Source organism: Oncorhynchus kisutch, unplaced genomic scaffold (assembly GCF_002021735.2).
Source record: "Oncorhynchus kisutch isolate 150728-3 unplaced genomic scaffold, Okis_V2 scaffold2442, whole genome shotgun sequence".
NCBI classification, from domain to species: domain Eukaryota; kingdom Metazoa; phylum Chordata; class Actinopteri; order Salmoniformes; family Salmonidae; genus Oncorhynchus; species Oncorhynchus kisutch.
This window is the reverse complement of record NW_022264387.1, coordinates 379,548-401,531: the sequence shown is the minus strand read 5'-3', so window position 1 is coordinate 401,531 and position 21,984 is coordinate 379,548. Positions and strand designations below refer to the sequence as shown.

The 21,984-nt window shown below is 44.3% G+C and overlaps 2 protein-coding genes across 2 annotated transcripts in view; one reads left to right on the top strand and one right to left on the bottom strand.

Annotated features, from left to right (window-relative positions):
* Window positions 1-21,984, top strand: part of LOC116370074 (NLR family CARD domain-containing protein 3-like) — a gene marked incomplete at its 3' end in the record, with an annotated part of 97,357 nt that overhangs the window by 37,229 nt on the left and 38,144 nt on the right. The gene's annotated exons all lie outside the window — the stretch shown is intronic.
* LOC116370072 (NLR family CARD domain-containing protein 3-like) overlaps window positions 1-21,984 on the bottom strand; it is a 315,247-nt gene that overhangs the window by 284,083 nt on the left and 9,180 nt on the right. The window contains exons 3-5 of the mRNA XM_031819669.1: window positions 21,116-21,232; window positions 20,424-20,513; window positions 17,896-18,012 (exon numbers count right to left, since the gene is read on the bottom strand). Of these exons, the coding sequence (XP_031675529.1) occupies window positions 17,896-18,012; window positions 20,424-20,513; window positions 21,116-21,232 (324 nt within the window). The remainder of the gene's footprint in view (window positions 1-17,895; window positions 18,013-20,423; window positions 20,514-21,115; window positions 21,233-21,984) is intronic.

The following is a 21,984-nucleotide window of genomic DNA, read 5'->3' as shown; positions in this document are numbered from 1 at the left end:
TAACTGGTGCAAAACACAGAGACAGGAACAACTGAAACAGTCCTAACTGGTGTAAAACACAGAGGCAGGAACAACCGAACCAGTCCTAACTGGTGCAAAACACAGAGGCAGGAACAACCGAACCAGTCCTAACTGGTGCAAAACACAGAGACAGGAACAACTGAACCAGTCCTAACTGGTGCAAAACACAGAGACAGGAACAACTGAAACAGTCCTAACTGGTGCAAAACACAGAGACAGGAACAATCACCCACAAGATACCTAAAGAATATGGCTGCCTAAATATGGTTCCCAATCAGAGACAACGATAAACACCTGCCTCTGATTGAGAACCACTCCAGGCAACCATAGACATACCTCAAACACTCAACTGAACACATCAACATAGACCACAAAACCCCGAGACAAAACAAGACACATAAATCACCCATGTCACACCCTGGCCTAACCACCCTGGCCTAACCACCCTGGCCTAACCACCCTGGCCTAACCACCCTGGCCTAACCACCCTGACCTAACCACCCTGGCCTAACCACCCTGACCTAACCACCCTGGCCTAACCACCCTGGCCTAACCACCCTGGCCTAACCAACATAATAAAGAAAACACAGAATATTAAGGCCAGGGCGTGACAGTACCCCCCCACCCCCCCACCCCAAAGGTGCGGACTCCCGGCCGCACACCTAAACCCATAGGGGAGGGTCTGGGTGGGAGTCTGTCCACGGTGGCGGCTCTGGCGCGGGACGTGGACCCCACTCCAACATAGTCTTAGTTCACTTACTTAGCGTCCCTTGAGTGGCGACCCTCGCCGCTGACCTTGGCCTAGTAACCTTAACAAAGGGCCCCACTGGACTGAGGGGCAGCTCCGGACTGAGGTAGCTCGGGACTGAGGTAGCTCGGGACTGAGGGGTAGCTCGGGACTGAGGGGTAGCTCGGGACTGAGGGGTAGCTCAAGACTGAGAGGAAGCTCAGGAGGGGGGGGTAACCCCATGACTCTGGACCAGGAGGTTGATCCCAGTGATAGAGACAGAGGGTGGTGGATGGGGAGTAACCCCATGACTCTGGACCAGAAGGTTGATTCCAGTGGTAGAGACAGAGAGTGGTAGATGGGGGGGGGGGTAACCCCATGACTCTGGACCAGAAGGTTGATCCCAGTGTTAGAGACACTCTTTAAACTCTATCCCAAACTTTACCCATTCATAATGAGGCCCTAAACATTCTGTTTTAACTCTATCCCAAACCTTAACCATTCATAATGAGGCCCTAAACATTCTGTTATAACTCTATCCCAAACCTTAACCATTCATAATGAGGCCCTAAACTTAATGTTTAAACTCTATCCCAAACCTTAACCATTCATAATGAGGCCCTAAACTTAATGTTTAAACTCTATCCCAAACCTTAACCATTCATAATGAGGCCCTAAACTTAATGTTTAAACTCTATCCCAAACCTTAACCATTCATAATGAGGCCCTAAACTTAATGTTTAAACTCTATCCCAAACCTTAACCATTCATAATGAGGCCCTAAACTTAATGTTTTAAACTCTATCCCAAACCTTAACCATTCATAATGAGGCCCTAATCTTAATGTTTAAACTCTATCCCAAACCTTAACCATTCATAATGAGGCCCTAAACATTCTGTTATAACTCTATCCCAAACCTTAACCATTCATAATGAGGCCCTAAACTTAATACACTTCAACTATGAGAGACAAAATGAGGAAAAAAAATCCAGAAAATCACATTTTTAATTAATTTATTTGCAAATTATGGTGGAAATAAGTATTTGGTAAATAACAAAAGTTTACACAGCAACTCGTATCTCTCAGAGAGTCACTATTCCACTAAGACCTCAATGAAACACAAAGCAGAAAATGGAATCAGAGCTGTGTGTGTCATTCTTATTATTCTCTCTCTCGTTCCCTCTGTTCTGAGTCTCTCCATTCCCTCTCTCTCTTTCCCTCTGTTCTGACACTCTCCCCTCCCTCCCTCTCTCTTTCCCTCTGTTCTGCCTCTCTACCCTCCCTCTCTCTCTCTTTCCCTCTGTTCTGACTCTCTACCCTCCCTCTCTCTCTCTTTCCCTCTGTTCTGACTCTCTACCCTCCCTCTCTCTCTCCTTCCCTCTGTTCTGACTCTCTACTCTCCCTCTCTCTCTCTTTCCCTCTGTTCTGACTCGCTACCCTCCCTCTGTTCTGACTCTCTACCCTCCCTCTCTCTCTCTTTCCCTCTGTTCTGACTCTCTCCCCTCCCTCTCTCTCTTTCCCTCTGTTCTGACTCTCTCCCCTCCCTCTCTCTCTTTCCCTCTGTTCTGACTCTCTACCCTCCCTCTGTTCTGACTCTCTGCCCTCCCTCTCTCTCTTTCAATCTGTTCTGACTCTCTACTCTCCCTCTGTTCTGTCTCTCTACCCTCCCTCTCTCTCTCTCTTTCCCTCTGTTCTGACTCTCTACTCTCCCTCTGTTCTGTCTCTCTACCCTCCCTCCCTCTCTCTCTTTCCCTCTGTTCTGACTCTCTGCCCTCCCTCTGTTCTGACTCTCTACCCTCCCTCTCTCTCTCTTTCCATCTGTTCTGACTCTCTACTCTCCCTCTGTTCTGACTCTCTACCCTCCCTCTCTCTCTTTCCATCTGTTCTGACTCTCTACTCTCCCTCTGTTCTGACTCTCTCCCCTCCCTCTCTCTCTCTCTTTCCCTCTGTTCTGACTCTCTCCCCTCCCTCTCTCTCTTTCCCTCTGTTCTGACTCTCTACCCTCCCTCTCTCTCTCTTTCCCTCTGTTCTGACTCTCTCCCCTCCCTCCATCTCTCTCTTTCCCTCTGTTCTGACTCTCTACCCTCCATCTCTCTCTTTCCCTCTGTTCTGACTCTCTCCCCTCCCTCTCTCTCTCTTCCCCTCTGTTCTGAATCTCTACCCTCCCTCTCTCTCTCTTTCCCTCTGTTCTGACTCTCTACCCTCCCTCTCTCTCTCTCTCGTTCCCTCTGTTCTGACTCTCTACCCTCCCTCTCTCTCTCTTTCCCTCTGTTCTGACTCTCTACCCTCCCTCTCTCTCTCCTTCCCTCTGTTCTGACTCTCTACTCTCCCTCTCTCTCTCTTTCCCTCTGTTCTGACTCGCTACCCTCCCTCTGTTCTGACTCTCTACTCTCCCTCTCTCTTTCCCTCTGTTCTGACTCGCTACCCTCCCTCTGTTCTGACTCTCTACCCTCCCTCTCTCTCTTTCCCTCTGTTCTGACTCTCTCCCCTCCCTCTCTCTCTCTTTCCCTCTGTTCTGACTCTCTCCCCTCCCTCTCTCTCTCTTTCCCTCTGTTCTGACTCTCTCCCCTCCCTCTCTCTCTTTCCCTCTGTTCTGACTCTCTCCCCTCCCTCTCTCTCTTTCCCTCTGTTCTGACTCTCTCCCCTCCCCCTCTCTCTTTCCCTCTGTTCTGACTCTCTACCCTCCCTCTGTTCTGACTCTCTGCCCTCCCTCTCTCTCTTTCAATCTGTTCTGACTCTCTACCCTCCCTCTGTTCTGTCTCTCTACCCTCCCTCTCTCTCTCTCTTTCCCTCTGTTCTGACTCTCTACTCTCCCTCTGTTCTGTCTCTCTACCCTCCCTCCCTCTCTCTCTTTCCATCTGTTCTGACTCTCTACTCTCCCTCTGTTCTGACTCTCTACCCTCCCTCTCTCTCTTTCCCTCTGTTCTGTCTCTCTCCCCTCCCTCTCTCTCTCTTTCCCTCTGTTCTGACTCTCTCCCCTCCCTCTTTCCCTCTGTTCTGACTCTCTCCCCTCCCTCTCTCTCTTTCCCTCTGTTCTGACTCTCTACCCTCCCTCTCTCTCTTTCCCTCTGTTCTGACTCTCTCCCCTCCCTCTCTCTCTCTTCCCCTCTGTTCTGACTCTCTACCCTCCCTCTCTCTCTCTTTCCCTCTGTTCTGACTCTCTACCCTCCCTCTCTCTCTCTTTCCCTCTGTTCTGACTCTCTACCCTCCCTCTCTCTCTCTCGTTCCCTCTGTTCTGACTCTCTACCCTCCCTCTCTCTCTCTTTCCATCTGTTCTGACTCTCTACCCTCCCTCTCTCTCTCTCTCTTTCCCTCTGTTCTGACTCTCTACCCTCCCTCTCTCTTTCCCTCTGTTCTGACTCTCTCCCCTCCCTCTCTCTTTCCCTCTGTTCTGACTCTCTCCCCTCCCTCTCTCTCTCCCCCTCTGTGATATCTAAGTTTTTTTAAATAAAAATGTTCACACATAAAATAAACAGTTTTTGCTTTGTAATTCTGGGTTATTGTGTGTAGATTGATGAGGGGAAAAACACATTTAATCCATTTTAGAATAAGGCTGTAACGTGACAAAATGTGTAAAAAGTCAAGGGGTCTGAATACTTTCTGAATGTTACTGTATATCAGTATATTAGACTCTCTCTCTCTCTCTCTGCAGTGATGTTGTTTTCATCACTTCTGGTTTAACACTGACATCAAGTGGTGATTGTCCAAACTGCACCACTGTTACGATAGAGAAAGTGAGAGATAGAGAGAGAAGAAAGTGTGGGAGAGAGAGAGAGAGAGCAGAGAGCAGAGTGTGGGAGAGAGAGAGAAGAAAGTGTGGGAGAGAGAGAGCAGAGTGTGGGAGAGAGAGAGCAGAGTGTGGGAGAGAGAGCAGAGAGAGAGAGAGCAGACTGTGGGAGAGAGAGAGCAGAGTGTGGGAGAGAGAGCAGAGTGTGGGAGAGAGAGCAGAGAGAGCAGACTGTGGGAGAGAGAGAGAGCAGAAAGTGTGGGAGAGAGAGAGAGCAGAGAGAGAGAGCAGAGAGTGTGGGAGAGAGAGCAGAGAGAGAGCAGAGAGTGTGGGAGAGAGAGCAGAGAGAGAGAGATTAGAGTGTGTGGGAGAGAGAGAGAGAGAGCAGAGTGTGGGAGAGAGAGCAGAGAGAGAGCAGAGTGTGTGGGAGAGAGAGAGCAGAGTGTGTGGGAGAGAGAGCAGAGAGAGAGCAGAGTGTGTGGGAGAGAGAGCAGAGAGAGCAGAGTGTGTGGGAGAGAGAGCAGAGAGAGCAGAATGTGGGAGAGAGAGAGCAGAGAGAGAGCAGGGAAAAGAGAGAGAGAGCAGAGAAAAGAGAGAGCAGAGAAAAGAGAGAGCAGAGAGAGCAGAGAAAAGAGAGCAGAGAGAGCAGAGAAAAGAGAGCAGAGAGAGAGAGCAGAGAGCAGGCTGAGAGAGCTGATAGAGCAGAGCGAGGAGAAGAGAGCAGAGAGTGAGAGAGAAGAGGGCAGAGAGAGCAGAGAGAGCGAGCAGAAAGAGAGCAGAGAAGAGAGAGAGAGCAGAAAGAGAGCAGAGAGAGCAGAGAGAGTGAGCAGAAAGAGAGCAGAGAAGAGAGAGAGGGCAGAGAGAGCAGAGAGAGCGAGCAGAAAGAGAGCAGAGAGAGAGCAGAGAAGAGAGAGCAGAGAACAGAGAGAGCAGAGAGAGTGAGCAGAAAGAGAGCAGAGAAGAGAGAGAGAGCAGAAAGAGAGCAGAGAAGAGAGAGCAGAGAACAGAGAGAGAGAGAGCAGAAAGAGAGCAGAGAAGAGAGAGAGAGCAGAAAGAGAGCAGAGAAGAGAGAGCAGAGAACAGAGAGAGCAGAGAGAGCGAGCAGAAAGAGAGCAGAGAAGAGAGAGAGAGCAGAAAGAGAGCAGAGAAGAGAGAGCAGTTGCTATAGTGACCCTGCATCACAAAACTCTGTTGTACTAATTGTACAATTTGTTTAATTCTATTCCACATATTTAATTGTTTTGTATTTCATTTCATATTTGTTTCATGTTTCAACCAGTCGCAGGTTAACATCAACCTGACAGAGGAAACGTTAAATCAATAAACAAACTGTTTTCACAATTAACAGCCTTTTCTTGTTTCAAGTATGTTTTATTATGAACAGTACAATATATCCTTGTTTACTTGTACAACTATGGAGCGTATGTCCATATATAATTATATATAATTGTATAATTAGTTTTTCAACATAAAAGACAACACATGATCACATTGTATTTTAACAGTGTTGTTGTAAGAGGTCCTCACAACTATAGAAAGATGCGTATGTGTGTGTGTGTCCAGAATGTGTGTGTGTGTGTGTGTGTCCAGAGTGTGAGTGTGTGTGTCCAGAGTGTGTGTGTGTGTGTGTGTCCAGAGTGTGTGTGTGTCCAGAGTGTGTGTGTGTCCAGAGTGTGTGTGTGTCCAGAGTGTGTGTGTGCCCAGAGTGTGTGTGTGTCCAGAGTGTGTGTGTGTCCAGAGTGTGTGTGTGTGTGTCCAGAGTGTGTGTGTCCAGAGTGTGTGTGTGTGTGTCCAGATTGTGTGTGTGTGTCCAGTGTGTGTGTGTGTGTGTGTGTGTGTGTGTGTGTCCAGAGTGTGTGTGTGTGTAGAATGTGTGTGTCCTGAGTGTGTGTGTCCAGAGTGTGTGTGTGTGTAGAATGTGTGTGTGTGTGTGTGTCCAGAGTGTGTGTGTGTCCAGAGTGTGTGTGTGCCCAGAGTGTGTGTGTGTCCAGAGTGTGTGTGTCCAGAGTGTGTGTGTGTGTGTCCAGATTGTGTGTCCAGAGTGTGTGTGTGTGTGTCCAGAGTGTGTGTGTGTCCAGAGTGTGTGTGTGTGTGTGTGTGTCCAGATTGTGTCCAGAGTGTGTGTGTGTGTCCAGAGTGTGTGTGTGTGTGTGTGTCCAGAGTGTGTGTGTGTGTCCAGAATGTGTGTGTGTGTCCAGTGTGTGTGTGTGTCCAGTGTGTGTGTGTGTGTCCAGACTGTGTGTGTGTCCAGTGTGTGTGTGTGTCCAGTGTGTGTGTGTGTGTCCAGTGTGTGTGTGTGTCCAGAGTGTGTGTGTGCCCAGAGTGTGTGTGTCCAGTGTGTGTCCAGTGTGCGTGTGTGTCCTGTGTGTGTGTTTGTGTGTGTGTGTGTTTGTGTGTGTGTGTGTGTGTGTGTCCAGTGTGTGTGTTTGTGTGTCCAGTGTGTGTGTGTTTATGTGTGTGTTTGTCCAGTGTGTGTGTCTTTGTGTTTAGTGTGTGTGTGTCCAGTGTGTGTGTGTGTGTGTGTCCAGTGTGTGTGTGTGTGTGTGTCCAGTGTGTGTGTGTGTGTGTGTCCAGTGTGTGTGTGTGTGTGTGTGTGTGTGTGTGTGTGTCCAGTGTTATTATTTTAGGGACACTGAGTCACCATCATCACAAAGCCAAAACCCTGGATAGAGGGGCTCAGTGAATGTGGAGGTGAATGTGATCAGGTGGGTCAGTGTGTCAGAGGAGGCTCTATAGAAGGACAGAGTGCCGGCTGGCCAGTCCAGATACACTCCTACTCTGTGGGGGCTGGAGGAGGGGACGTCTATGGTAGTGAAATTATTATTGTGCCTGGCAGAGTAACTGTTGTCATAGCAGAACAGACTCCAGGACTTGTCATTGTATCCAAGACAACAGTCAGCACCTCCTCTCCTGCTGATTCCTTTATATGTCACTCCTATAACAGCCCCCCCACTCCACTCTACCTCCCAGTAACAGCACCCAGTCAGACCCTCTCTACACAGCACCTGTCCCCAGTCCTCAAATCTCTCTGGGTGATCAGGATACGGCTGCTCCTCTCTCCTCCATGTCACCTTTCTGTTCTCCTCAGACAGAGCAATGTGTCTGTTTACTGTGTTTAGGTCCAGTGTGAGATCACAGACATCTGATGGATGAAACCAGACACAATATTAGAAATCATCATCATTCACATTAGAATGTTAACTCACTTTTCACTAATTCATTTAATGTAGATGTTTCTAGGTATCAAAAGGAGAAGTTAAGGTAACTTGAGACTTGTTGAATGATCATATGTTATACTGTATGGTAATATAAAACACACTTATTCACATTAATTACACACACACACACACACACACACACACACACACACACACACACACACACACACACACACACACACACACACACACACACACACACACACACACACACACACACACACACACACACACACACACACAAATCAACTCTTTGTAAACTTTGGTGGCCCTGATTTCTGGTCTTTGACTTAACTTGAATTAAGACTTATTCTTAGTCATATTCTTCACAGCAGTCAACACTCACATTTTCTAAGTCCAGGTTTCATTCTGTTCTCTCCACCATGTTCCACACTGTAGCGGTAAGCAGAAGAACGGACAGTCATTGAGGGATACACCTGAACACACACACACACACACACACACACACACACACACAGTACACACTACTGTACTGTGTGTGTGTGTGTGTGTGTGTGTGTGTGTGTGTGTGTGTGTGTGTGTGTGTGTGTGTGTGTGTGTGTGTGTGTGTATACTGTGTGTGTGTGTGTATACTGTGTGTGTGTGTGTACTGTGTGTGTGTGTATACTGTGTGTGTGTGTACTGTGTGTGTGTGTGTGTGTGTGCGTGTACTGTGTGTGTAAGTCCTGGGTGTGTGTGTGTCCAGTGTGTGTGTCATTGAGCATTGGACCCACAGACACACACACTGGACACACACACACACTCACACACTGGACAAACACACACACAGTACACGCACACACACGCACACACACACACACACACACAGTACACACACACACACAGTATACACACACACACACACACACACACACAGTATACACACACACACAGTATACACACACACACACACACACACACACACACACACACACACACACACACACACGTATATACGCCAAGCGAATGTTTGTCTGTGTGTGTGTGTGTGTGTATACTGTGTGTGTGTGTGTACTGTGTGTGTGTGTGTGCGTGTGTGTAAGTCCTGTGTGTGTGTTTGTCCAGTGTGTGAGTGTGTGTGTGTGTGGGTCCAATGCTCAATGACACACACACTGGACACACACACACCCACACACGACACACTCACACACAGTACACACACACACACACACACACACAGTATACACACACACACACACAGTATACACACACACACACACACACACACACACACACACACACGTATATACGCCAAGCGAATGTTTGTCTGTACTGTACTGTACTGTGTGTGTGTGTGTGTGTGTGTGTGTGTGTGTGTGTGTGTGTGTGTGTGTGTGTATACTGTGTGTGTGTGTGTATACTGTGTGTGTGTGTATACTGTGTCCAAGTGGTGGTCAGAATGTTTGTCTTAACCAGCCTGATAAGTCAAACATGTCTGATATGAACATTGACATAAACCCTCGACATACTTGAGTTTCTCCAGTCTGCAGTGTGGATCCTCCAGTCCAGCAGAGAGCAGTCTGACTCCTGAGTCTCCTGGGTGATTGTAGCTCAGGTCCAGCTCTCTCAGGTGTGAGGGGTTTGACCTCAGAGCTGAGACCAGAGAAGCACAGCCTTCCTCTGTGACTAGACAGCCTGACAGCCTGCAAAGAGTCAAATCATATTAAAACCACACTGATATTCTTTGGTGGTGAAAATACTGGCAGTATATTTTTAAACATTTTCAGTTACACCAGGATGCTGAAACCTGTCATATCTATTCATAAATAAATGTATCATTCTTAGAAATTACAAATGAACAAAGTATTGCTTGTAGATTGAAAAATGTATAGTACAAATATTTGAGTCAAAAGTATTCTGACCAATTCACTTATAGTGTTTGAAAGTATTTCAATGGATGTAATTGTTTTGTTGTGCAGTTTTTTTTGTGTGTTTTGGTTTTTGTTTTTTTGCCAAATATTAAAATGGTGATGAAATGATTAAGAAAAATAATGTACGAATCATGAATTTAATTGAGTGAGAAAGTTAGAGGCTACAACAAATCATACTAACCTCTCACCATTACCAGTAACAGAGGCTACAACAAAACATGCTAACCTCTCAACAGTACCAATAACAGAGACTACAACAAAACATACTAACCTCTTACCTTTAACCTCAAATAAAAGGTGACATTCTATACTGTCTCCTAATATGAAACATTATATCTCAAATCCAAAATGCTGGAGCAAAGCACCACATTTAAAACTGTAAGCTTCACTGTCCAAACACATATGGTGTGGACTATGTGTGTCTGGTAAACACATGTGGATCTGGTGAACAGTTATCACTTGTTGACCAACTACAGGAATACTGACCTCAGAGTCTCCAGTTTACAGTGGGGATTCCCCAGTCCATCAGAGAGCAGCTTCACTCCTGAATCCTTCAGGTCATTGTTACTCAGGTCCAGCTCTCTCAGGTGTGAGGGGTTTGACTTCAGAGCTGAGACCAGAGAAGCACAGCCTTCCTCTGTGACTAGACAGCCTGACAGCCTGCAATGAGTCAAATCATATTAAAATCATACAACTATTCTTTGGTTTAATACATACAGTTGAAGTGGGAAGTTTACATACACCTTAGCCAAATACATTTCAACTCAGTTTTTTAGTTTTCATTTTTTTACAATTCCTGACATTTAATTCTAGTAACAATTCCCTGTCTTAGGTCAGGTAGGATCACCACTTTATTTTAAGAATGTGAAATGTCAGAATAATAGTAGAGAGAATTATTTATTTCAGCTTTATTTCTTTAATCACATTCCCAGTGGTTCATAAGTTTACATACACTCAATTAGTATTTGGTAGCATTGCCTTTAAATAGTTTAACTTGGGTCAAACGTTTTGGGTAGCCTTCCACAAGCTACCCACAATAAGTTGGGTGAATTTTGGCCCATTCCTCCTGAGCTGGTGTAACAGTATGGTTTGTAGGCCTCCTTGCTTGCACACACTTTTTTTTTCAGTTCTGCCCACACATTTAGGATTGATGTCAGGGCTTTGTGATGGCCACTCCAATACCTTGACTTTCTTGTCATTGAGCCATTTTGCCATAACTTTGTAAGTATGGTTGGGGTCATTGTCCATTTGGAAGACCCATTTGTGACCAAGCTTTAACTTCCTGACTGATGTCTTGAGATGTTGCTTCAATATATCCAAATAATTTTCCTACCTCGGGATGCCATCTATTTTGTGAAGTGCACCAGTCCCTCCTGCAGCAAAGCACCACCACAACATGATGCTGTCACCCCCATGCTTCACAGTTGGGATGGTGTTCTTCGGCTTGCAAGCTTCCCCGTATTTCCTCCAATTATAACGATGGTCATTATGGCCAAACAGTTGTTTTTTTGTTTCATCAGACCAGAGAACATTACTCCAAAAAGTACGATCTTTGGCCCCATGTGCAGTTGCAAACCGTAGTCAGGCTTTTTTTTATGGCAGTTTGGGAGCAGTGGCTTCTTCCTTGCTGGTCAACCTTTCAGATTATGTCGATATAGAACTTGTTTTACTGTATGGATATAGATACTTTTGTACCTGTTTCCTCCAGCATCTTCACAAGGTCCTTTGCTGTTGTTCTGGGATTGATTTGCACTTTTTGCACCAAAGTAAGTTAATCTCTAGGAGACAGAAAGCATCTCCTTCCTGAGCGGTATGACGGCTGTGTGGTCCCATGGTGTTTAGACTTGCTTACTATTGTTTGAAAAGATGAACGTGTTACCTCCAGGCATTTGTATATTGCTCACAAGGATGAACCAGGCTTGTGGAGGTCTACAATTTTTTTCTGAGATCTTGGCTGATATCTTTTCATTTTCCCATGATGTCAAGCAAAGAGGCACTGAGTTTGAAGGTAGGCCTTGAAATGCATCCAAATTATGTAAATTAGTCAGATGCTTCTAAAGCCATGACATCATTTTCTGGAATTTTCCAAGCTGTTTAAAGGCACAGTCTACTTAGTGTATGTAACAAGGTAATTTTTCCACTGGTATTGTGACACAGTGAATTCTAAGTTAAATAATCTGACTGTAAACAATTGTTGAAAAAATTGACTTGTGTCATGCACAAAGTAGATGTCCTAGCCGACTTGCCAAAACTATAGTTTGTTAACAAGAAGTTTGTGGAGAGGTTTAAGTTTTAATGACAGCAACCTAAACTTCCCACTTCAACTGTATCTGTTTCGCTATAAAAAATGAAAACACTTTATGTTATATCCCCCATTTGAAGAAGTCTTAAGTAATCTGACCAATTCACTCATAGTGTATTAAAGCAGTCAAAAGTTTAGTATTTGGTTGCAAACTCTTTAGTTGTATTTGCAGTGTGTTTTGGCTGTGTTTTGGGCTGTGTTTTGGCTGTGTTTTGGGTTGTGTTTTGGCTGTGTTTTGGCTGTGTTTTGGCTGTGTTTTGGGCTGTGTTTTGGGCTGTGTTTTGGGTTGTGTTTTGGGCTGTGTTTTGGGTTGTGTTTTGGGTTGTGTTTTGGGCTGTGTTTTGGGTTGTGTTTTGGCTGTGTTTTGGCTGTGTTTTGGCTGTGTTTTGGGCTGTGTTTTGGGCTGTGTTTTGGGCTGTGTTTTGGGCTGTGTTTTGGGTTGTGTTTTGGGTTGTGTTTTGGGCTGTGTTTTGGGTTGTGTTTTGGGTTGTGTTTTGGGTTGTGTTTTGGGCTGTGTTTTGGGTTGTGTTTTGGGTTGTGTTTTGGGTTGTGTTTTTGGTTGTGTTTTGGCTGTGTTTTGGGCTGTGTTTTGGCTGTGTTTTGGGTTGTGTTTTGGGCTGTGTTTTGGGCTGTGTTTTGGGCTGTGTTTTGGCTGTGTTTTGGGCTGTGTTTTGGCTGTGTTTTGGGTTGTGTTTTGGGTTGTGTTTTGGGTTGTGTTTTGGCTGTGTTTTGGGTTGTGTTTTGGGTTGTGTTTTGGGCTGTGTTTTGGGTTGTGTTTTGGGTTGTGTTTTGGGCTGTGTTTTGGGTTGTGTTTTGGGTTGTGTTTTGGGCTGTGTTTTGGCTGTGTTTTGGGCTGTGTTTTGGGTTGTGTTTTGGGCTGTGTTTTGGGTTGTGTTTTGGGTTGTGTTTTGGGTTGTGTTTTGGGTTGTGTTTTGGCTGTGTTTTGGGTTGTGTTTTGGCTGTGTTTTGGGTTGTGTTTTGGCTGTGTTTTGGTTGTGTTTTGGCTGTGTTTTGGTTGTGTTTTGGCTGTGTTTTGGTTGTGTTTTGGCTGTGTTTGGTTGTGTTTGGCTGTGTTTTGGTTGTGTTTTGGCTGTGTTTTGGTTGTGTTTTGGCTGTGTTTTGGTTGTGTTTTGGCTGTGTTTTGGTTGTGTTTTGGCTGTGTTTTGGGTTGTGTTTTGGCTGTGTTTTGGGTTGTGTTTTGGCTGTGTTTTGGTTGTGTTTTGGGCTGTGTTTTGGGTTGTGTTTTGGCTGTGTTTTGGGTTGTGTTTTGGGTTGTGTTTTGGGTTGTGTTTTGGCTGTGTTTTGGGTTGTGTTTTGGCTGTGTTTTGGGTTGTGTTTTGGCTGTGTTTTGGGTTGTGTTTGGGTTGTGTTTTGGGTTGTGTTTTGGCTGTGTTTTGGGTTGTGTTTTGGCTGTGTTTTGGGTTGTGTTTTGGGTTGTGTTTTGGGTTGTGTTTGGCTGTGTTTTGGGTTGTGTTTTGGGTTGTGTTTTGGGTTGTGTTTTGGCTGTGTTTTGGGTTGTGTTTTGGCTGTGTTTTGGGTTGTGTTTTGGGTTGTGTTTTGGGTTGTGTTTTGGCTGTGTTTTGGGTTGTGTTTTGGGTTGTGTTTTGGGTTGTGTTTTGGCTGTGTTTTGGGTTGTGTTTTGGCTGTGTTTTTGGTTGTGTTTTGGCTGTGTTTTTGGTTGTGTTTTGGCTGTGTTTTGGGTTGTGTTTTGGCTGTGTTTTGGGTTGTGTTTTGGGTTGTGTTTTGGGTTGTGTTTTGGCTGTGTTTTGGGTTGTGTTTTGCCCAATAACAAAATGGTGGATGATGACTGGAGTAATTTATTGTAAAGGAGAGTAGATAACATGTTTCTAAACAATAATAAATCATTCTGATGATTAAGAAAAATCATGAATGAATCATGAATAATAATGATTAATAACCATTCAGTTTCTATTTGGAAAACATCTAAAACACAACCAAGACAAACTGCAAATGCATCACAACCTTGATGTAATCACTGCAGGCTTGGAATATGGGACCAAATACTAAACGTATGACTACTTTAATACACTATAAGTGAATATGTCCGAAAATTTAAACTTTTTCAAATGGGAGAACTACATACATAAAGTGCTTTCATATCTGATAATACTGACCTCAGAGTCTCCAGTTTACAGTGGGGATTCCTCAGTCCAGCAGAGAGCAGCTTCACTCCTGAATCCTTCAGGTCGTTGTTACTCAGGTCCAGCTCTCTCAGGTGTGAGGGGTTTGACTCCAGAGCTGAGACCAGAGAAGCACAGCCTTCCTCTGTGACTCCACAGCCTGACAGCCTGACAAAGAGATCATCATGACTTCAAACACATTGGTAATTTAACACCAGTAGTGTAGAAGGACAACGGCAAATGCATTTGGTTAATTCTCTCAAACAACATTTAGATTCATCTTCCGTCTCCTATAATTGTACGGTCATATTGTTATACATATTGTTATACTAATGTGAACATCAATGTATTTATTCAATATGTTTTTCAATGTAATATTATACACATATTATAATACATATATTTCTCTAAACTGAATATTTCTTCCTGATGATTAGTTCTTAAATGTCATTTTATTTACTCACAGAGCAGCTCTGGAGGCTTTGACCACTGGCAGCAGCCTCAGAAGACCTTCCTCTGATCTGGAGTATTTCTTCAGGTCAAACACATCCAGCTCCTTTTCTGAAGTCAGCAACACAAAGACCAGAGCTGACCACTGTGCAGGTGACAGGTTGGGTTTTGAGAGACTTCCTGATCTCAGGTAGCTTTGGACCTCCTCCACTAGAGAATGGTCATTCAGTTCATTCAGACAGTGGAAAAGATTGATGCACCTCTCTGGAGAGGGATTCTCCCTGATCTTCTCCTTGATGTACTTGACTGTTTCTTCATGGCTCTGTGAGCTGCTTCTTGTCTTTGTCAGTAGACCTCTTAAGTGTTTCTGATTGGACTCCAGTGAGAGGCCCAGAAGGAAGCGGAGGAAAAGGTCTAGGTTTCCTGTCTCACTTTGTAAGGCTTTATCCACAGCACTCTTGTAGACAGCGCATTTTGGCTTGTCTCTGAACAGCGCAGAAAGGTTCCTGGACGTTGATTGTTGTTCGGACATTAGATTCTCATTGTTGTTGATGAATGAGAGGAACACATATACAGCAGCCAGAAACTCCTGAATGCTCAGATGAACAAAGCAGTACACCTTGTCCTGGTACAGCCCACATTCCTCTTTAAAGAGCTGTGTGCACAATCCTGAGTACACTGAGGCTTCATTGACATCAATGCCAGACTCTTTCAGGTCTTCTTCATAGAAAATCAGATTGCCAGTCACAAGCTGTTGAAAAGCCAGTTTTCCCAGTGACAGAATGCTCTCTTTATTCCAGTGTGGACCTGTCTCTTCTTTCCCAAGATACTTTTCATTCTTCTGTTTGGTATGAAACACCACAAGGTGTGTGTACATCTCAGTCAGAGTCTTGGGCATCTCTTCTCTCTTCTGTTTCAGCATGTGTTCAAGGACTGTTGCAGAAATCCAACAGAAGACTGGAATGTGGCACATGATGTGGAGGCTCCTTGATGTCTTTATGTGTGAGATGATTCTGCTGGCCAGGTCCCCATCCCTGAATCTCTTCCTGAAGTACTCCTCCTTCTGTGGGTCATTGAACCCTCGTACCTCTGTCACCTGGTCAACACACCCAGAAGGGATCTTATTGGCTGCTGCAGGTCGGGTAGTTATCCAGAGGAGAGCAGAGGGAAGCAGATTTCCCTTGATGAGATTTGTCAGCAGAACATCCACTGAGGTTGACTCTGTGACGTCCCAACAGATCTTGTTCTTCTGGAAGTCTAGGGGCAGTCGGCACTCATCCAGACCATCAAAGATGAACAGAATGTTGTACTTGTCGTAGTTGGAGATTCTTGATTGTTTGGTTTCCATTGAGAAGTGATTAAGAAGTTCAATGAAAGTGTGTTTGTCCTCTTTCATCAAATTCAGCTCCCGAAAAGGGAATGAAAATACAAATTGGACATCCTGATTTGCTTTTCCTTCAGCCCAGTCCAGAATGAACTTCTGCACAGAGACTGTTTTTCCAATGCCAGCGACTCCCTTTGTCAGCACAGTTCTGATAGGTTTGTCTTGTCCAGTTAAGGGTTTGAAGATATCATTACATTTGATTGCAGTCTCTGGTCTTGCTTGTTTCCTGGTTGTTGTCTCAATCTGTCTCAGCTCATGTTCATTATTGACCTCTCCTGTTCCACCCTCTGTGATGTAGAGCTCTGTGTAGATCTTATTGAGAAGTGTTGGGTTTCCTTGTTTAGCGATCCCCTCAAATACACATTGAAACTTCTTCTTTAGATTAGATTTGAGTTCACGTTGGCAAATCACAGCAAGATCATCTGAATGAAGAAATAACACAGAGGATATTAATATTACGTCTGTTTTAATGTCTACAGTATTGTAGGACTGTTATAAAGTTGTACATTATAATAATTTATTCTCTTAACTGACTGTATAAATGTGTAAATGTTGTCATAATGCATTACAGACTGGTGTGACTGATTATATTATTATTGGTATTTTTTATTTTTTTTAATTACTCCTTTTTCTCCCCAATTCCAATTGTATAGTAGCTACTATCTTGTCTCATCGCTACAACTCCCGTACGGGCTCGGGAGAGACGAATGTTGAAAGTCATGCGTCCGCCGATATACAACCCAACCCAAGCTTCTTAACACAGCGCACATCCAACCCGGAAGCCAGCCGCACCAATGTGCCAGAGGAAACACCGTGCACCTGGCAACCTTGGTTAGCGCGCACTGTGCCCAACCCGCCACAGGAGTCACTGGTGCGCGATGAGACAACGACCTCCCGGTCGCGGCCGGTTACGACAGAGCCTGGGCGCGAACCCAGAGTCTCTGATGGCACAGCTGGCGCTGCAGTACAGCACCCTTAACCACTGCGCCACCCGGGAGGCCTCATTGATGGTATTATTAATGTTGTCTCTCTCTCTCTAAATTATTGGTATTATTGATGGTATTATTAATGTTGTCTCTCTCTCTAAATGAATCAGCACAACACGTCCCTGCTGCTACTTGATGAGGTCACTAGGTGTTGTGTTAAGGCTGCTACAATATCATTGAGTTACACAGCTACTTTAGCTATACTTTAGCTACAGCTTTTAAATGTTATAAAACACCATTCAACATGAGGCAGACAGATCTTACATTTCTCCAGTGTGTCAGCAAGCTCCTTCTGGTTCATTTTCCTCAGGATGTGCAGTGTGATCTTCAGAGCCCCCTCTCTGGCACTGCTCTCCTGCTGCTCATCTTCAGCATCCACCACTTCCTTATCCTGCTTCTGACTCTCAAAGCCTCCTGGGAGTTCTGGACTAAGAATCCTCTTGAACATCTTCAGCTCGTTCTTCACAAATGTCATAATTTTCTCTTCAAGCAACTGAAATAAATAAAGTAAATCAGTTAAGCAAGAGAATAAATGCTTTCTCATTAACACATTAATGAATGATCGACAGATCAACTTTACTTGAGGTAAACAAAAACAAATGTACATAACAGGACCACATACACTGAATATGGAGGCCAGGTCTGTTTGATGACTCTGGGAAGACTGACCACTGAGAATCTCTGACTCTGATCGCCCCTGTTGGTTTCTGTGGACAAAACATGAGATTACATCTCCTCATCCAGGGAGTACACACACACACACACACACACACACACACACACACACACACACACACACACACACACACACACACACACACACACACACACACACACACACACACACACACACACACACACACACACACACACACACACACACACACACACACACACACACACAGGGAGGGAATGTTGTGTTTGTTTAATATTGTTTAGGACTATGAAAATGGATAAAAGGATGAGCCTATGGATTATGAAAACAACAAAAATAAATGGGAAAATGGGAGAGGAGAAATGACTAGAGACAGTGTTGTTTAACTCACTGACCCATGAGTTCTTCTTACCTTTGTTCAGTAGAAAAGTCTCCCTCTCTAAAGTATATAGGGTCACCCATAGACTTGTCACTCTTCATGGACACACAGCTGGGAACAGGGGAGGCTGGTCTCTCCTGCTTGATTGGACTTCAACACAACAGAGACAAACATTACATCTCTCATCTACTCTGAGCTCAGATGGGGAAACATAAGAAGAGTTTCATTCCATAACGCTATATATCACTTTTCAGAAATGTTCATAACTTCTTTAAACAATAAAAGCTAATTTATGTTTATGTTAAGTTATGTTTTTTTGCTAAATGAGGAGATGGCACGTGGGTACCTGCTTCTATAAACCAATGAGGAGATGGCACGTGGGTACCTGCTTCTATAAACCAATGAGGAGATGGCACGTGGGTACCTGCTGCTATAAACCAATGAGGTGATGCCACGTGGGTACCTGCTTCTATAAACCAATGAGGTGATGGCACGTGGGTACCTGCTTCTATAAACCAATGAGGTGATGGCACGTGGGTACCTGCTTCTATAAACCAATGAGGCGATGGCACGTGGGTACCTGCTTCTATAAACCAATGACGAGATGCAGCGCGAACTGCGTCACAAATAGAACTGACTTCTAGACGCTCGTTGACGCGAATAATGAGACTATAACGAGAACCAGTACTGAGTCAATGTGCAGGGTACCAGGTAGTTGAGGTAATAATGAGACTATAAGGAGAACCAGTACTGAGTCAATGTGCAGGGTACCAGGTAGTTGAGGTAATAATGAGACTATAAGGAGAACCAGTACTGAGTCAATGTGCAGGGTACCAGGTAGTTGAGGTAATAATGAGACTATAAGGAGAACCAGTACTGAGTCAATGTGCAGGGTACCAGGTAGTTGAGGTAATTGAGGTAATATCCACATGTAGGTAGGGGTATAAGTGATTAGGCAACCAGAATAGAGATTACATCTCCTCATCCAGGGAGTTCAGACACACACACACACACACACACACACACACACACACACACACACACACACACACACACACACACACACGGAGGGAATGTTGTGTTTGTTTAATATTGTTTTAGGACTATGTTCAGTAGAAAAGTCTCCCTCTCTAAAGTATAGGGTACTAAGTATCATCTACTCTGAGCTCAGATGGGGAAACATAAGAAGAGTTTCACAAATAGAACTGACTTCCAGACGTTAGTTAATGGCGCGAGCAGTGTGTCATTTTTAATAACGAAATTAATTTAGCGTCGCGAACGTTAAAGAAATTATGTTTATAAGTTATGTTTTTTTCAGAGACAAATAATCATGTTTTTTCTAAATTATTTCTATCTGCCCCACTCTCATCCAGTAGTACTGCTAGGTTTTACACAGTAATAATATATATCTGCCCCACTCTCAGAGAAATCAGTAGTACTGCTAGGTTTTACACAGTAATAATATATATCTGTCTCACTCTCAGAGGAATCAGTAGTACTGCTAGGTTTTACACAGTAATAATATATATCTGCCTCACTCTCAGAGGAATCAGTAGTACTGCTAGGTTTTACACAGTAATAATATATATCTGCCTCACTCTCAGAGGAATCAGTAGTACTGCTAGGTTTTACACAGTAATAATATATATCTGCTAGGTTTTACACAGTAATAATATATATCTGCTACACAGTCAAATGTAACAAATAAATACATGTTTAATAAGGAATGTTTAACGTTTAATGTTTAACATAACTATATAAATGATACACTTTTAACATCAATATTTAAATATTTTAATATAATAATTCAATACAGTAATATGAGATCTGTATGTAAAACACTTATATTTGACATTTTATTCATTTAGTATTTGTAGCCATAGGGGATAATAGAAGCTGATCCGTGGTCAGTATTGTGAAATAATTCTAATGTAAAGAACATATTTGAATGGAGAAAGCTGATCTGAGAGCAGAGCTCCCTTTCTTTCCATCCTATCAGTATTGATACAGGCTCCACCAGATGTGATACCTTGTAGTGCTGCTGATCCAGTTTCTACTGGTCTGCCTGAGGATATGAACTCTGACCTGTTCACCAGACGTGATACCTTGTAGTGCTGCTGATCCAGTTTCTACTGGTCTGCCTGAGGATATGAACTCTGACCTGTTCACCAGACGTGATACCTTGTTGTGCTGCTGGTCCAGTTTCTACTGGTCTGCCTGAGGATATGAACTCTGACCTGTTCACCAGACGTGATACCTTGTAGTGCTGCTGATCCAGTTTCTGCTGGTCTGACTGAGGATATGAACTCTGACCTGTTCACCAGACGTGATACCTTGTTGTGCTGCTGATCCAGTTTCTACTGGTCTGCCTGAGGATATGAACTCTGACCTGTTCACCAGACGTGATACCTTGTAGTGCTGCTGATCCAGTTTCTACTGGTCTGCCTGAGGATATGAACTCTGACCTGTTCACCAGACGTGTTACCTTGTTGTGCTGCTGATCCAGTTTCTGCTGGTCTGCCTGAGGATATGAACTCTGACCTGTTCACCAGACGTGTTACCTTGTTGTGCTGCTGGTCCAGTTTCTGCTGGTCTGCCTCCGGCTATGGAACCCTGACGTGTTCACAGGACGTGCTACGTTGTCCTTGTGCCTTGTAAATAAAAATAAGGAAATAGCAACACAAAATAACAAGAATGAGGCTATAAGGAGTACCAGTACTGTGTCAATGTGCAGGGTACCAGGTAGTTGAGGTAATAATGAGACCATAAGGAGTACCAGTACTGAGTCAATGTGCAGGGTACCAGGTAGTTGAGGTAATAATGAGACTATAAGGAGTACCAGTACTGAAAATGGGAGAGGAGAAATGACTAGAGACAGTGTTGTTTAACTCACTGACCAGGACCCATGAGTTCTTCTTACCTTTGTTCAGTAGAAAAGTCTCCCTCTCTAAAGTATATAGGTTTATTCATAGACAGTGATTATTTACCCGGGGTTCAATACCTGCTATTGAGGCGCCATGAAAATAATATTCACACGCACACGCACACGCACACACACACACACACACACACACACACACACAGGGAGGGAATGTTGTGTTTGTTTAATATTGTTTTAGGACTATGAAAATGGACAAAAGGATGAGCCTATGGATTATGAAAACAACAACAATAAATGGGAAAATGGGAGAGGAGAAATGACTAGAGACTGTGTTGTTTAACTCACTGACCAGGACCCATGAGTTCTTCTTACCTTTGTTCAGTAGAAAAGTCTCCCTCTCTAAAGTATATAGGTTGCTTCATAGACTTATCACTCTTCATGGACACACAGCTGGGAACAGGGGAGGCTGGTCTCTCCTGCTTGATTGGACTTCAACACAACAGAGACAAACATTACATCTCTCATCTACTCTGAGCTCAGATGGGGAAACATAAGAAGAGTTTCACAAATAGAACTGACTTCCAGACGTTAGTTAATGGCGCGAGCAGTGTGTCATTTTTAATAACGAAATTCATTTGGCGTCGCGAGCGTTGTAGTCAGTCTGTCAGCCCCGCTAAAAGGCTGGTGTCGTTACTCTGCCTTCTCCGGGGGATGTTGAGGTAAATTTACTAACCGGGAGGGTTGAATTATGTAATTTATTGGAGGGCTGGAAGACGCACTCTCGAGGTTGTTTACTCACAATTTCAGATATTAAGATGATTTTTTATAATGAATGTCTACTGAGGTTGAGGTTCTGACTAGTGATTATTTACCCGGGGTTCAATACCTGCTATTGAGGCGCCCTGAAAATAATATTCAAAAGTTTGGTCCTTGGACACAGAGGGGTTAAACACTAAAGTTACCGTCCATCTAGTGAAGAGAGGAGAACCGGACAGAGGTAGCCAGCATCCGTCAACGAGAGAGGGAGAAGCCTCACCGGGATTTAACAGGTGGAAGAAACAACCGGGGAGCTCCATCGGTCCAGAAGAAATGCAGACAGCCGGTGATGATGTAGTGGTAGCTATGGTAACTAGGATGCTGCTGGTAGAGTAGCTAGCTAGCTTACCGAGCTGTACCGACTAGCTAGGATAACTAGGATGCTGCTGGTAGAGTAGCTAGCTAGCTTACCGAGCTGTACCGAC